A 17,366-nucleotide genomic window follows, 5' to 3' on the forward strand; every position below is an offset into this window, starting at 1 on the left:
GTGTATTAGATGCAGTGTCTCTGTATAGTGAATGCAGAATGTTTGAATGTGTGGTGGATGTAGTGTGATGTTTGTGTAGTGGATGCTGTGTGTATAGTTAATGCAGAGTGTGTGTCAGTGTAGTGGATGCAGAGTGTGTGTCAGTGTAGTGGATGCAGAGTGTGTGTTAGTGGAGTGAATGCAGAGTGTGTGTGTGTGTGTGTTAGTGCAGTGAATGCAGAGTGTGTGTTAGTGGAGTGAATGCAGAGTGTGTGTTAGTGTAGTGAATGCAGAGTGTGTGTTAGTGCAGTGTATGCAGAGTGTGTGTTAGTGCAGTGTATGCAGAGTGTGTGTCAGTGTAGTGTATGCAGAGTGTGTGTTAGTGTAATGAATGCAGAGTGTGAGTCAGTGTAGTGTATGCATATAGTGTAAATGGAGCATTCCCCTCCTCCCCCCCCTCCCGCCCCCACTTTAAAAGTGAAAAATGTTATCCCCCCTCCCTGGTTCTTACCTGGTCCAGGGAGCAGAGAGATTCCATGATCCCTGGTGGTTAGGTGGCATTGTGGGCTCCCCGGCTCCCTATACTTGCAGAGGGGGCCCGGCGGACTGCAAGTGTACTTACAAGCTTTTCCCTCTCTGTAACTCCCGCGAGCGAGGTGTGTGTGCCACGCGATAACCCGTGGCAACGCTCTGATGCCCGTGGGTCTCGCGGGAGTTACAGAGAGGGAAGAGCTTGTAAGTACATTTGCAGTCCGCTGGGCCCCCTCTGCAAGTGTAGGGAGCCGGAGGCCCGCGGCTGCACATATATATAGCGATCATCGCTTTATATATGTGCAGAGAGGGAATGTGGGGCCCAGGACCGCCGGGCCCGTGACAACCGTCATGGTTGTCACCCCCTGATGGCGGCCCTGACACAAAATATGGATCATTCAATAAATATTATTAAATATGTACATTCATCTTATTCAGATTCAAACATTATGATGACATAACATTACAAAACATATGTGGGTGATATAACACTTCTGTGTCCAATGTGGTTGATTTCTAACTAGATTTATTCTGAACAGCTATTTTAATCCATTTGTTGAAAGGGCTTAATTATGTGATCCTCTACAAGGTCTTTAATTTTATTTATACCTTTGCTCAGCCAGGAATTAAATTTGATATTTTCTAGCATATCCGTAATGATAGAGAATAGTAGAGGGTCAATTATTATTTATTTTTTTTAAAATTCTTTATTTTTGAAGCGCATTGTCAATTGCATCGTAAAATTATGGCATTTAACTGGTTACATGAGTCGGCACAAAGACATAACGGTAAAGATGATTTGATGCGCTTTTTTGTTTTTGTTTTTTTTGATGCTTGAGAAATAAACAGGCTTGTCAGATAAGTCAGCATGGTGTCTAACCATGAGTTATGCAAAACAAGGTAGCGTTGACATAGGTTAACATAATAAATTAGCATAATAGCTTTAACAGAAGATGCTTCTAGTTAGTTTGATGACCTGCATTGATTTAAGTAGGCATGCTGGTATTCATATAAGACTGACCTGCTAGGTTATACAGGGCCGACATAGGTAAGTATAGTTACACGTTTAACGTCTGTGCGCGTCAATATGCTGTCGCGGGGTGGAGTAGGGAAGACGTTTTGTTACATAGCGTTCCACACATTATTGTCGTTTTCCACATACAACCGCTCAGGTAGTATTACACGTATCAGTAACTGAGCAAGGGTTAACTGAAAATAACAGGTCTAACGTAATTTCTACTAGCCATTACGTCCAGTGTAATAGGTCTAGTTGTAGTCTGTGTGTCCAATTATTTTGTTTTTAAGTCCTGTTTCTCTTATTAGTCTATTCTACCAGCTCGCCAAGTCCCTAAGTATCAGTGTATTGAATCTTGCCTCTAAAATAGATTTTTTTATTAATATCTAATGCCCAAAATAGTGAAGTTACATTTTCTACCCCAGTTATATCTTTTTCCATTTTAGACCATTTAAAAAAAAATATTGTAATTCTTTATTTTTGTTGTGCAAAAGCTTGCCAGACAGGCTTGTTTTGCCACAACAGCAAATACGGGCATTTCAAGAGGCATAATATTGTGGCATATAAGAGAACTGCACATTTTTAAAGTAATAAACAGGCTGATAAAAGTTATGTCACATAATGATAAGGCAGTAAGCCTAATTGAGACATCTTGCAGTAAGCCTAATTGAGACATCTTGTGTAGGCTGACATTAAAGGGACACTATATAACTTTATCTTAATTAAGCAATTTTGGTGTATTGATCATGCCCCTGCAGTCTCACTGCTGAATTTTCCAACATTTAGGAATTAAATCACTTTGTTTATGTAGCCCTAGTAACACCTCCCTGCATGCGATTTGCACAGCCTTCCTAACACTTCCTGTAAATAGTCATCTAATGTTCATATTTCCTTTATTGCAAATTCTGTTTAATTGGGAATTTCTTATCTCCTGCTCTGTTAAAAGCTTGCTGGACCGTGCAGGAGCCTCCTGTGCATTATTAAAGTTCAATTTTCAGAGTAGGAGATAAAAACTTTTAAAGTAAGTACCTTCTAAATGAAAATGAAACCATTTTCTTTCAAGCAGGCTGTGTGAGTCACAGCCAGGGGAGGTGTGACTGGGGCTGCATAAACAGAAACAAAAATGATCTAACTCCTAAAAGGCAGTGATTTGAGCAGTGAGACTTCAAAGTCATGATCTATACACTAAAACTGCTTCTTTAAGCGAAAGTTGTTTTTGGTGACCATCGTGTCCCTTTAACGTTGTCAAAGAAGAGAGATTTATATAACATGCTGGTTAGTTCTGGAGCTTGGTAGCAGCTGGATAATATGTTTAGGTTTAAAGCATAGGAAAATTGCATATTTTAAGATGCTGATAAAACTAGCATGCCCGTCATGAGCCAAAAAAAAAATAATATCTACAGCAGTGGGAGGAATGTCTGCTAGATTGGTTGGTATGATCTGGGACATATGCTTCCAAGGTAAGGATCCCACATGGGTCAATCTGGCTGTTGCAGTACTGCAGATAAAAGATTGGCTGTTGTCATGGAATTACAAATTACAGGGTACCTGAAGTCATACATTTTCAGTGGTGGAGCACGGTTTTATAGGTTAGTGTAATTAGCATGTTTAGGCTGTCCTGTCATGCTAACTGAAAATGGCAGAACAATTACATTAAAGAAAAATTACTAGACATGGTATTAGATGGTTATGAGCATTAAATAACATGTTAAATTAGCTTGACTGGCATATACACTTATTAAAAAAAATAAAAATTCCCACGGAAGCTAGAGGCAGTGTTGTACAGCTGCATTGTTTTAGTGAGATGCTACCAAGGTGTAAATAAGAATGATCCTGAACTGGTTACAGAACTGGTGTGACTGGTGAGTCATGAAATTAAAATGAAATAACTTAGGGGCTGTACCTCCACCTGAGATCATACAGAGGGAGAATGAGAATGAGCCAGTGGAATTATTGCTTATCACAGAGAAGCAAATCAGACATATTAAGCAATGGAAATAAGCTGTGCATTCAGGGCTCTGTTGCCTGTGCCTGGGAATGCTTAACCAATGCTTATTGATGGCAGACTGTCAACCCTGGGGACATGAGTCCACCTTTCTGCAGGTGCCAGATACATCATGGAGGTCTCCTGATGGTATAAGGAAGTGTATCAATGGAATTTGATCGGATGGATTCCTTAAGGAGCAGGAAGAAAGCCAGATAATCCCAGGGTGTTATCACTATGTGGGTATCTTTGTGAAGTCCTTCAAGTTCAGGAAAATGAGGGGAGGCAGTTCTGTGGCTGCACGCTCGGGAAGTCACGTCCCTTTAAATGGCCTTCTGCTCCTTAAGAAATCCATACGACCAAGTTCCATTGATACACTTCCTTATACCATCAGGAGGTCTCCATGATGTATTATGGGTAAGATCAGACCAAGACCCTTGCATAGGACTTTTTTTTTTTGTATCAGCATTTTTCAATTTTTTCTTATTTTTTTCCCTCACTCTCCCCCACTTTTTTTTTCCCTTTTTCTATTTTTTTTTTTTTCTGGATTTTGGCATTTCTGGATGGGCTGGAGTAAATGCATTATTGGTACAGCTTGCAGGACTGTAAGAGAATATCCCAGAAACTTTGCTTAAGAGATTTTTCATCAGAGTATTAGATGAAAAATGTATGTATTTGTTGTTGCACTATATAGTATATGTAAAGGTTTACAGGTAGTATAGTGGTTTGGCACTTAGCACTTTACATCTTTCTATGCACTTTCGTTTTGGTGGACAGGATAATATTTTAGTCTTATGTTAATGATTTAAAGGTTTACTCTTGGACTTTACCAATAGTGGCTAGATTGTATTAATAAACTATATTTTGGGCATTTTCTCAAATTTTAAATGCGGTATAATTTGATATATATTGTTTGGGGTCTTTGGTGGTGACCCAGATACCTGCACCTATGTTGTGATTGAGTGCAAGCACACTTTGGATCTTTTTTCTCTCTTCAAACATGTCTGGCTAGCTCGGCTGTCAGGCCCTGCCTCCATTTTATACCATTTTCATTTGTTACAGAGATATTTTGTGTTAACATTATATTAAGAGGTATCCTGGCCCAAAATCATTGGTGTATCTCTGGGCATCCCAAAACTCCATTTTGTCTTTTCCTAGCTAGATTTTTCATTTTCACTCTTGCTTTCCTTCCTCCCCAAACGCATTTTATAAATGCTGACTGTAATAATGCTAAACAATTGTCTGGGAAAATAGTGCCCTTAAAATATTAATTATGTAATTAAGGAGAGGCTTTTATTACTTTGTTTTAGTAAAGGTAGATAATTGACTTCTATTAAATCTCTATAGTTTTTTTTTTTTTATCTCTATAGTTACAGCTACTGTATGCCTAGATATTTTAGCCTCTTTTTCTCATGTGAAAGCCTTACGTTTTTTGTAAGGAAATCAGCTGAGATTTCACTCATGTTCGTAGCTATCAATAAAAACAAGTACAAACAGTGAAAGCAAACACAATAATATTTTACCTTTTTATAATATGGTAGACAGGTCTTTTTTCAGTAAAAATGTATTAGCAGGCCCTATATAGTATAAGCTTAAAAAATATCAGTGTAATATGTAAAAAACAATATTAAGGTCATTTTAAAGATTGGCTCTGAAACATAGATGCAATTCATCCACAATAGTGATAGATGGGTATAGATGAATTCCCATTGGAGCTGAAGGATATCCAGAAGAATATGGAATCAAAATTAAATTGAATAAACTTTATTATCATTAAAGTTAGATAAAACAATTAAAAATAAACAAAACAACATGTTTCGACCAATATAGGTCTTTCTCAGGTAAAAATCTAGACACACACTGCTAGTACAGACAAATATACCCTACAAATAGGCTTCATTAAGCACAGGTTTGTTAATTGCCCAAGCACACCTCTTATCCATATATGGTCCTAACTGGATGCAAATTGTCTACATTAAGATGGTGATGATTCAGCCATGTCTCACTCACTAATGCCTTGTCGAATATGGCCACATAATGCGTGTAGCATTAAACCACACCCAATGCTAGCAAATTCATTTTATGCATTTATTGATAGGAGTATGGTATGCTGTGTTGCTGGACACTGACCATTTGGCCAATGTACTGGAATGGTGGCCCAATGGGACACTGTTCCAGACTGAGACCATGAGGGAGAATTAAAATGATCTGCATCTGCCTGTGGTGTTGACCCCAAGCACCCTCATAAGAACAAGGGAACATCAGGCCAATCACAGACATCTTGGAACATCCAATGCACATGCCTATGAATATAGCCATATTTTTAAAAATGCTTTTATATTTAAAAATAAACAAAAGTTAAAACTAGATATTTTGGGTATGATTAATGATGTTTGGCTTGTACTATATTAATTGCACCGTATTTATTATGTCTTCTTTGTTCCAGTTTGAAATGTAAGAAAAACAATGCATCAAAACCCACAACAATTTCAAATGGTGAAGAAGACCTTGCTATTAAGACTGAAGAGGGACAACTATCCATAAATAGTACATCATTGCTTGGTGAGTATGTATGTAAAACAGCTTTTTTATACATGTTATTCTGTAACATGCCCAGCCACAGACAACATATGTGAGTTATTTCTATGTGCTACTTCAACTTTAAAAGAAGGCAAACCAAGTTCAGAGTAGCATGTTAAAGGACCACTCTAGGCACCCAGACCACTTCAGCTTAATGAAGTGGTCTGGGTGCCAGCTCCATCTAGGGTTAACCCATTTTTTTTATAAACATAGCAGAAACTGCTATGTTTATAAATGGGTTAAGCCTTCCCCCAAAGCCTCTAGTGGCTATCTCATTGACAGCGGCTAGAGGCGCTTGCGTGATTCTCACTGTGAAAATCACAGTGAGAGCACGCAAGCGTCCATAGGAAAGCATTGATAATGCTTTCCTTTGCGACCGGCTGAATGCGCGCGCAGCTCTTGCCGCGCGTGAGTATTCAGCCGACGGGGCGGAACGGAGGAGGATCGGAGGCAGAGAGCTCCCCACCCAGCACTGGAAAAAGGTAAGTTTTACCCCTTTTCCCCTTTCCAGAGCCGGGCAGGAGGGGGACCCTGAGGGTGGGGGCACCCTCAGGGCACTATAGTGCCAGGAAAACGAGTATGTTTTCCTGGCACTATAGTGGTCCTTTAAAATCAGGCATGGAGAAAATGTTAGCGATATTGAAGGTATTGCAAATTAAAAAGTAAACTTTTATTTTTATTGGAACTTTTATATTCATATATACAGTGAGTGAAAAAAGTATTTGATCTCCTGCTGATTTTGAACGTTTGTCCACTGATAAAGAAATTCACCCAGAAATTTACCCAGCTGAGCAGTTTACATGTGTAGGGGTATGCTAACCTATGCCCACTTAGATATAATTTAAAAGCAAAACAAATATAAGTAAACGCTTAAATAAAAGCAACAAACAGAAATAATCCACTGGGTCCTCAAAAGGCAAACCGCCACAAGCCCACAGGCACAGTGTCACGTTGCAGCTGCTGAAGGTATGCTGACCGGCTCACCCGGTATCATAGCTTCAGTCTACATCTGTCGCCAACCCGGCTTAGTGTAGTGCTGATAAAGTCACGGCAAAGGAATCCACTCCACTACTGGTCAGCATGGCGGTCAGGCCATGGCGGTCTAGTTTTAAACTAGATTTTAAGCATGTGTGGTTTAATACAGTTATATCATTGTGGGTGCAATGATATAGGTGAACCCAGGAGCTAATTCCACTTAAAAAGGCTTGAGTCACCAGTGTGAATACCAGGCAACTACTATGTATATGGTGTATGTACCTTTAAATCTGTCAGAAAACCATGTGTGGTTTAATGCATGGAAGGTACTTGCGGTACAAGCACAGTTCTTGATCCAAATTTTGTCAGCGGCTGCTGGGCATCTTATTCCATTCTAGCCGGAGTCGTGTCGGCGGTGAAGTCCCACTATCGCCATGATGTGTATCAATTCCCTGTGAGTGCAGCTTGCGGGCGCCATCTTCTGGGGATAATATGGCCTTCATCCCCCCATCTTTGATGACCAGCAGTTTGGTTGGGAATCCCTATGTGTAGCGCATACCCTTCGGGCACAGAGAATCCATGACAGGTGCAAATTCTTTCCTCCTGCGAAGTGTAGCTGCGGAGAGATCCGCAAATAGCTTCACCATGGGATAGTCATCCGGTGCTTGGTTGCTACATATTAGTGCTGCTTCAAAGTGTGTGATTGAAGATATTCTGGAGAGTTTTACAGAATCTTCAACTGTCTAAGATTTTGCTAAGAGTTTTTTTTATTTTTTACTGTTACAGGTAAGATTCATCTATAGGAAAAGACTAGGTGTTTGATATTGATTGTTGGTTAATTAGCTATTGATTGCAAATAAGCATAGGCCTACCCGGTGTAAAACATTTCTAGTGGGTGGTGCTTTTAGGAGTTATATACGGTTTGTGATCATGAGCTTGGCTAATATAGCTTGGTTGCTTCATCTAAGTGCTGCTTCCAAGTGTGTGATTGGAGATATTCTGGAAAGTTTTACAGAATTTTCAACTGTCTAAGATTTTGCTAAGAGTTTTTTTTTTTTTACTGACACAGGTAAGATTCATCTGTAGGAAAAGATTACTGATTGCACAAAGTTTGATTTCCTGTTGGTAATTGGTAAGGCATTTGAGTAGCTAGGTGTTTGCTATTGATTGTTGGTTAATTAACTATTGTTTGCAAAAAAGCCTACCCAGGTATTAAACATTTCTTGTGGGTGGTGCTTTTAGGAGTGGTCATTAGCTTGGCAAATATAGCTTGGTTGCTACATTTAAGTGCTGCTTCAAAGTGTGTGATTGGAGATAAACTGGAGGTAATCTGAGGTATACAAAATGACAAAAAAAGTTAACATTTGTTTGATTTAAATTATTCACCTCATTAAAATGGCAGACTTAGTTCAGTGTAATAGTTATTATGCATTTGTTTCACGTTCCACTTTTTTGAGATTTGGATGCTGTAAACTGTATAATCTGTTCACTATATTGCGGCAGGAGATTGTAGTCTGAGATTTTTAAATGATCTGGTAAACAAACTCAGGCTGGAACTGCTGTAAAGCTATTGCCGCAGAGACGTACTAGGAATGGCAGATGGATTACTGTAGGATCTGGTAGACTTAGAGTTGTGGATAAAAGGCATATTGCACAGTCTGTTGCTCTACATAATTCATTTTCTGCACTTTCAGCGTGTAATAGTGTTATGGAGAAATTTTCAGGCACCAGGTGTAGCGGTGTTATGGAGACAGGCTCAGGCACTGAGGGTAGTGGTGTTGTGGAGACAGGCTCAGGCACTGAGGGTATTGGTGTTGTGGAGACAGGCTCAGGCACTGAGGGTATTGATGTTGTGGAGACAGGCTCAGGCACTGAGGGTAGTGGTGTTGTGGAGACAGGCTCAGGCACCTAGTGTAGTGATGTTGTGGAGACATTCTCAGGCACCGCTTGTAGTGGTATTGTGGAGACAGGCTTGGAGACTATGGTGAGGTCTAATAGAACGCAGTTGTTGTTGAGCAGGGGACAGTCAAGTGGCCCATTGCACCAAAAGGAGAGTAAAAACATAGAAACATAGAAACATAGAATGTGACAGCAGATAAGAACCATTTGGCCCATCTAGTCTGCCCAATTTTCTAAATACTTTCATTAGTCCCTGGCCTTATCTTATAGTTAGGATAGCCTTATGCCTATCCCACGCATGCTTAAACTCCTTTACTGTGTTAACCTCTACCACTTCAGCTGGAAGGCTATTCCATGCATCCACTACCCTCTCAGTAAAGTAATACTTCCTGATATTACCATGTGATTGAAAGGGGGGGGGGCTGTCACCTAAACAGGCACACTCACTGACAGGCACACACACACATTTGCTTATTTGATACACACTAACAAACACACACTCACTGACAGGCACATGCATACACTCATTGACAGACACGCACACACAGACAGACCAGGGGCGTACCTGGAGCATTTGGCACCTGGGGCGGATCCTATATTTGGCACCCCCCCAGCTGATGATGAGGATGAGAGGGAGGGGGTGATGTGTGAGGGATGGGGGGTGATGTGAGAGGGGGTGTGATGGTGTGAGGGAGGGGAGGGTGATGATGAGGGGAGTGATGGTGTGAGGGAGGGGGGTGATGATGAGAGGAAGGGGGGTGATGATGAGAGGAAGGGAGTGATCATGAGGGGGGGAATGTGAGAGGGAGAGGGGGGTGATGTGAGAGGGAGAGGGGGGAGATGGTGTAAGGGATGGGGAGAGGGGGGGGGGGACTAAATACCGTAATTCCCTGTTGGTCCAATGGCCATAATATCCGATGAATCCGAATGAAAAGACCATGAATCTTGCGAGACCCAGTCAGAGTGTTGCCGTGATAACCTGCGGCAATGCTCTGATTGATCAGATCTCGCGAAACACATGGTCTGCAGCTCTGCACACTGCGGATTTTGATGACCAGCAGTTTGGTTGGGAATCCCCATGTGTAGCGCATACCCTTCGGGCGCAGAGAATCCACGACAGGTGCAAATTCTGCGATGGGCGCAGGAGGGACATCTCACCCGGCAGCATATCATAGCACCCTCCTGGTGTCGGGTCCTTGGTCAGTGACCCAGGACCCGACATAGTCTGCCCCGTTACTTGCACACACACAGACAGACATACTGACATACACACAATACATACTGGCACACACAGAGGCATACTGGCACAGAGGCATACTTGCACGAGCCGTCCTTGCACACATCCCATTTCCTATTTCTCACCCATCCCATTCCCCTTCCTCTCCGCCCGCATATCTACCTTCCGCATGCCCACTTTACATATCCATTCCACTTATCCTTGCCCCCACCAAGTCAGTTCCATCCCTGCACGTTCTTCCCACCCATCTCCTTCACTCTATAGTTATTCCGGATACACTCAGACCACGTCCACATCTCATCCCACTTGCACAAGCTGTCCTCGCTCCTCCCCGTCCCTTCCCACTTTCCCTACCCGTCCATCTTGCCCATCCTATCCACCCATTCCTTTCACCTCCCCCCCCATGCCCCTCCCCGGCCACCATTTTTTTCGGTACCTCTCAGCCACACTACAAATCCCAGAATCCAATACTGATCAGGCCCAAAATGGCCGCTGATAACATGATCACAAGTTTTCCTAAATGTCATTAAAAATAATCCTCGTTTTCACCATTTATATCAATATTTAGCAACTACATACCCATATCTTAGTGTTTTATTTAATTTCCAGCAATTATTTAAATAACAATTATATTCCAGCAGTTTTATATCAATATCAGCATCATGTTACAGTTTTCAGGGACATAATACGGGTTACAAACGTCTTCCTGTCTATATTACATTTGTCGTGTTTCTATTTAAGTCTTGTGCTTCATTATCTCAACATGTATCTCATCCTACATCCAGGAGAGTTTTTAAGGTTGCGGTTAGCATTGAGACCAATGGGTATCACCGTAGTCGTGAGCAACCCTAGTGTCACCTGTGTATGCATCTTTTGTGATGTGTTTGCCCTATGGTGGTTGTACACCAGGGAAGGGTTGAAACCAGGGTGGGGGAGGGAGAAAAGAGTGGGTGGTTGGGGGGTAGGGGATATCCTGCTAAGTTTGTAATTTAACCAACATCTTAGATGTCTCGTGCAGCAGCGGTAGAAGTTCTCATATGGCAAGGTATAACTCACAGGAACGAGTTTTTCCTACCACAGCAGAAGGGGAGGGGGAATTTCCAATAATTAATCCAGGGTTCCTATATTTTTAAATATTTATCTTTCTTCCTGAGAACTGACCAGTGTATCTCCTCCATTTTCCTTGTTCTCCCCACCCGTTGCACCCATTGCTCTCTAGTTGGTATGTGTGTTTGACGCCAGTACATTGGGATAAGGGCGTTAGCTTCTCCTAGAAATAGGTTCAATAATTGCTGTTCAAGTGTTTCTTTAAAAAAACAGGGCCAACTTAGTAAGACCTGGGATTGGGTCAAGCGGGTCCACAGAAGCATGATGTAGAAGGTCTCCTTGCAGGCAACGCTAACTGGGGTTTTAATTAGTAATCCTTATCAGACATGTGGATGCATAGGCCTCTCATCCATTTTTGTTGGAATGGAGATTCTTGTTGATACCCCATTGCTGTCTGGAGAATACGATATATTTTAGACCGAGGGCGTTTAGAGTCACTCCCTGGGAACCAAAAGGGGAGGACCGATTTAATCAGAAAGTTACTCAGTTGTGTCCTGCTTATAGTGTCCAGTAAAGTCATCCGTCAGTTCAGTCTGGGAAATTCCCTAATTTTAGGGGGGTCGTCAGCCGTCAGGATTGTTGTTATGTCTGGGCTTGGATACAGGTTCTTCGGGATAATATACTGCTCCCCTGGAAATTTTGGGAGCTGCTAGGGGGAAAAATACAGAGAGTCCTGGGGACAGCCCCCATGTGTTCTTGTGTTGCCTCCATATCTGAAGGATGTGTTGGATGAGTGGGTGGTTTGTTTGGGAGAGTTCCCTGATTTGGCAAGTCTGCCAGGGTAGTAAATGTACCACGATGTTTTCCTGTCTGTGTCTGTCCACTCTTTTATGCGAGTGAGTATAACCGCTACGTACTACCTGTATAAATGAGGCAAGCTCAGTCCTCCTTTGCCTGTAGTGGACGTCAGTGTGGAGTAAGCCAGTCTTGCCAGCTTATTGCCCCATATATATTTCGTGAACAGTGTCTGCATAATTCGGAAAAATCCCATTGGAAGGAGGATAGGAAGGGTTTGGAATATATACAACACCCTTGGTAAGATCATCATCTTCAGGATATTGACTCTACCCATCAAGGAAAAGTGGGGTAAGTCCCATTTCTTAAGATCCCGCCTGATGTTTTCAATGAGGGGAGGGTAGTTTAATTGTATAGGCCTTTCATTTTTGTGGTTTGGTGTATCCCTAAGTATGTTAGTCCAGAGCTTATCCATTTGAATTTGTGCGCTTATTGGATACGTGTTTGCCTGTACGGAGGTACTAAAATCCCTAGGATTTCGCATTTAACAGTGTTAATTTTAAAGTTGGACAGGGCCCCAAATTTCCCAATCTCCGTCTGCACATGTGGGAGTGTACGAATTGGGTCAGTAATGGTAAAGAGGACGTTGTCCGCAAAAGCGAATGTTACTATTAGTCTGAATTGCCTTCAGGAAGGTTTCTATGGCCAGGACGAATAGTAGGGGGGAGAGGGAGCATCCCTGTTCTGTAAAAAACCTCCTCAGAGAGGGTTTTGAGGACGGGTGGTCTGTGGCAGTGGTATTCCCTGCGTGTGGTGCGCTGATTTTTGGTTGCCATTGCTGCGGTTAAAAGCCGGGTGTTGTGGACCATTTCGCCCACAGCAGGATAAAACCCATCTGTTAACACAATTAACATGGACATAGTTTTAACCAAGTCTTGGATGTACCCTAAATACTTGGGTATACTCCAGTATCTCCAGATAGCCATAGTCTGGAGGAACAACATATGTGGAAATCAGCCCATTCGGATAAAGGGTTCGGGAGTTATGGGACTTTAAAGTATTGACCGACCGCACAGGCAAAGTAACCGAAAATAGTTCCATAAGGTTTGGCCTGGCCTTGCGGTCGGTCTCTGTTAGTGTATTAAAACTCCCATACGGCTTGCCATCCGCGGGTTTCTTTGGGTTTGTTGGATTCCCCATGTAAGAATTAGTCTTTCTACCGAACGGCGTCTCGTTCGGTAGTTGAAGCACGAATCCACGGAAGTCTAGAGGTCTCAGCGGTGTTTGCTTAGTCGAGTGTCTGATTTTAGTTCCAGACACTCGACGGCAAAACACCGCTGTTCGGGAGCTAAGATGGCCGCCGCCACGTGTTCGTTTGACAAACAAAGGCCACCCAGCGTTTGTCAATTAAGCTGCGGTTAACCGCAACGTCTGGGTGGTCAATTGACGGCACACTCCATCTCCTAGGTGGTCCCTCATTCGTTAGTTTGTTCAGTAGATAAAATCTACCGAACACCCCGGCAGAAAAGGCACGAATAAGTCTTTCTGCAGGGAAAATAAGTCTTTTAAAAATCTGGTCCATAGTCTAAAGGCAGCAGGCGAGCAACCAGGCTTCTCCAGTTCACAGTGGCGAAGTTGGTTTCGCCACACCGGGCTTCACTGATCTCTCCCAGTTACATACAGAGCTCAGCTCTCATGCGGCCCCTTTTGGACTTATTTGACCTCTGGACTTTATTATTTGGACATATATATATCTTTACTATTTTAAGTAGTTTTTTACTGTACCCTAGTGTACATTTATTCTGTGGCGCTACCCCTTCTATTGTTTTTACTTTGTATTCTGTTTCTATTAGTGGGGAAGAGGGATCCCTACTTTTGGGGTTAGCTGCCTCCCAATATTATTGTTTTTTCTAGTAAGTGATCTTAGTGCTGTCCCTTTCTCTGTATCTCCATTTTTTCTTTATATTGCATAGTTTCCAAAATTTGAAAAAAAAATATCTAGGGACACTTTTTGTAGAGCAATCAAGTAAGCACTTTAGAGAAGTGTTGACCATGCCAACCAGCTTCCATAACCATGTCCACTATTCCCCGCCTGAAAACCACTGCCCTAAGAAAAATGTCATATAACTTATAGCCCTATCAATATTTAATAATACAGGCATTCGAACTGTACTGATTTAGGCAGGATAGCCACAATTTTGGGTGTCATGTCCACTCATCCTAATTTTGTTCCCTGTTGTCCTGCATTCACAAGCAATAGGGAGCTGTCCCCATCCAGTGAATCATTAGACATGCTTGTGCCGAGGGCACTAATACCATGCAGGAAAGCTACGTTGGCACGCTCTTCAATTTCTGCCCTGGTTGGGACATACCATTCATGACAGGTTGAAACAACCCTTCTGTGGGCAGGCCACCCTAACCGTGTTGGGCATTTGCAAGTCATGTAAGTTGTAGTACATTATGTTCACATAATTATGTACTCAGAAATATACACACACACGAACATGTTCAATTACACCTTCATAAGCATAGTCACACTTACTTCTACATCCCAGAAACATACAGACATACAATTACAACCCAGAAACATATATGGACACAGTGGGGGAACATTGGGCCTTGCAAAGGTTGGAAGTGCGACTGGGCCCTATGTGTTCCATCTGTCACAGGGGGCCCAAGAGGCTACTGACTGCCTTATGGCTCCCCACGAGGCACGTGCAAAAGCTTTTATGCATGGGGGGCTGCAGGCAAGGGAGCTCTGATCTTCATGCTCTTCCTGCACAGCCAACCTGTGCATTCTGTTGATGGACCTGATGCTCTGATGGACCCTTCAATACATTGTTGACTATCGACTAAACTGAGAGACGTCAACAAATTATGCCAGTATAGTGCATATGTGTTCCAACCCATCCAATCAACCCAGAAGTACTTCAATAGCCGGAGACTGGATTGAGAGATTTAAGGATATGATGCGGGTGGAACGCATATGCATTCCACTATGATTAATAAACGCCATATACGACCAATCAAGTCTAAAGAGGATACAACTGAGCCCCTTGTGTTCGGATTAACTGAAGTGATCTCGTGGATATTTATACCTCTAAAGAATTTGGACATTATTATGCTGCACTAGCCTGGGATTTAAAAATGTTTGCCCTTAAGGACAGACTTATCCTATCAGACGAAACACTTTTTTAGTTATTGATTGTGTTTTTTTCAAGTTGTATTATTCATTATAGTTAATGTTTTTAGATTACTTTTTCTTGCACTTTACGAATGTATTCGGATTTCCTGCTTCCAGACTTATGTTGATGGTCTTGCATTTATTGTCTTTCTTGTATGCTTTCTACCATTAATGCAGTATGTTATGTTTTGAAATACTGCACCATGGCTTTTTTCCACATGTCATCAAAAATTAGATGAAGATACTCAGGGTGGAACCACTTACTATTGAAGCTCCAATTACTTGAATCTTGTGAGTTTAACCATTATATCCAATACATTCAGATAAATGTCTCCTCTGTTTAAATGGTTTAGGTTCTCTCTGTAATGGCACAAGATGACATAAAACTAGTTTATGAACTGAGCAGGCACCCACCATAGGGCAAGTTATTTGATCTGTTGTTTGATCTCAGTATTTTCTCGCACCCTATTTTAGACTTCTTTCTCATATTCCATGTAACGACCTGTGATTGGCCTTGGGGTAGAATGATACACACAATGTAATCCAACAAGTACCAATGGATGTCTTCACGGGCTGGCCAGAAACACCTGTTGACCTCAATCTTTTGCATTCAATTGACCTCAACATGTGTTTCACTTGTATCTGTGATGACAACAGGGTACAGACAGGGGTGGATCCAGAGCCCAGTCAAAATTAATTGAAGAGTGGATTAAATAAATAAATAAATAAATCATATTACTCTTTGTTTTATTGCTGGGAGCTTCTATATGTAAGAGTGGAAAAAAGAGAACTCAAACTGCACCATAAGCACAGGAGAGTATTGGTGTGAAGTGTCACTGTGTGAGTCAATGTAGGTGGTTTTGTGAAAAGTGAATGTTTTGTTACATGTGTGACTGCATTGGTGTTTGCATGGAGAGTTGGTGTATGCATGTGTCAATGCCTCTCATACAAATGTTGTTCTCAATTTTTCCTCAACATCTGCCCATTTTTGTTCCAGCCTTTGCTACTTACATTTGTCCCCATTGTGGGGACTGCCACCTCAACCACTTTGGATTCCAATTTATCTGTGTGCTCACTAAGGTTGTGTGATGCTTGGCACATGTTTTGCTGGTATATTGCAAGATATCTGCCTGGAGATCTCTACTGAGGTCTTTTATAAAAGTTCTCATTCTTACGGTGAATGTGTCATATTCTAATAATTCCTGTAGTAGTTAAGTCTGAAACCAAGGCCTGATATTCCACACATTTACAAAAAAAGCAATGTATAAATGCACTTATGGATAAGCGCTAGGGGAATCCGCAGTGTAACTACAGTATTGCACTATAGCCTTTCATTTTTTTCTTTTGAGAACTTTTTTATTGCCTACCACTGGTCACTACTGGCTGTTACTCACAAGAAGCATGCACCCACTATTGGATTTTTCCTACTGCATGCTATACAAACTGGAGCTGGCTAGAAGCTCTGTAAAGTGTGAGTGGGCATTTACAAAGTGCACGTGATCTGCGTGCTCCTCCCTCTCTACAAATCTGCACCAGTGTTTTTTTTTTTTTCTGTTTTTTTTTGTATGTACGTGTGGATCTCTAAGTCCTACTTTACTGGAAGCAAGATTACTGGATACAGACAATCTGTTTAGACTCTTTTTTTCATAATTTTCAATTTCCTGTAATATTTATTTGTTGTTTAGCGCAACCTGTGTTTTTCCTTTATAAGTATAGAGTTTAGCCTGTGCCTTCAGTTCTTGCCATGGAGAGATTTGCAGAGTAACATAGGGCGATTGGTAATGAGCCATTTAGCAGCCTTAATAGAGCAAAGCTCTAAATTATGCTGCCATTTTCTTTAAGTGCCGAACAATGCCACCCTCCATTGAATGATTTTACCACCACTCTTATGATTGCAAACTGGTTCTCAAGATGGCCCATTTTGTACTTATGTTAGCTAAAATATTGCTAGGGATCTATTCTGGTTGCATGGAAACTGCAGTATCTTGTATATTGGAAAGTTTACGGACCGTTCCTGGGGACTGGCTACTGATTTCTATGCTATCTCCTCAAAACCCTTTCATGCCAGATTCCCTGCCAAACACATCCCCCTCCTTCCGGAGGCATTTCTTGAGGAGGATTACTTCACATTGATGTAACC

The 17,366-nt window shown here is 41.8% G+C and overlaps 1 protein-coding gene across 1 annotated transcript in view; it reads left to right on the forward strand.

Moving 5' to 3' along the window:
• Positions 1–17,366, forward strand: part of SLC43A3 (solute carrier family 43 member 3) — a 166,453-nt gene that overhangs the window by 80,776 nt on the left and 68,311 nt on the right. Inside the window, exon 8 of the mRNA XM_063434833.1 lies at positions 5,956–6,071. Within this exon, the coding sequence (XP_063290903.1) occupies positions 5,956–6,071 (116 nt within the window). The remainder of the gene's footprint in view (positions 1–5,955; positions 6,072–17,366) is intronic.

Source organism: Pelobates fuscus, chromosome 10 (genome assembly GCF_036172605.1).
Source record: "Pelobates fuscus isolate aPelFus1 chromosome 10, aPelFus1.pri, whole genome shotgun sequence".
NCBI classification, from domain to species: Eukaryota; Metazoa; Chordata; class Amphibia; order Anura; family Pelobatidae; genus Pelobates; species Pelobates fuscus.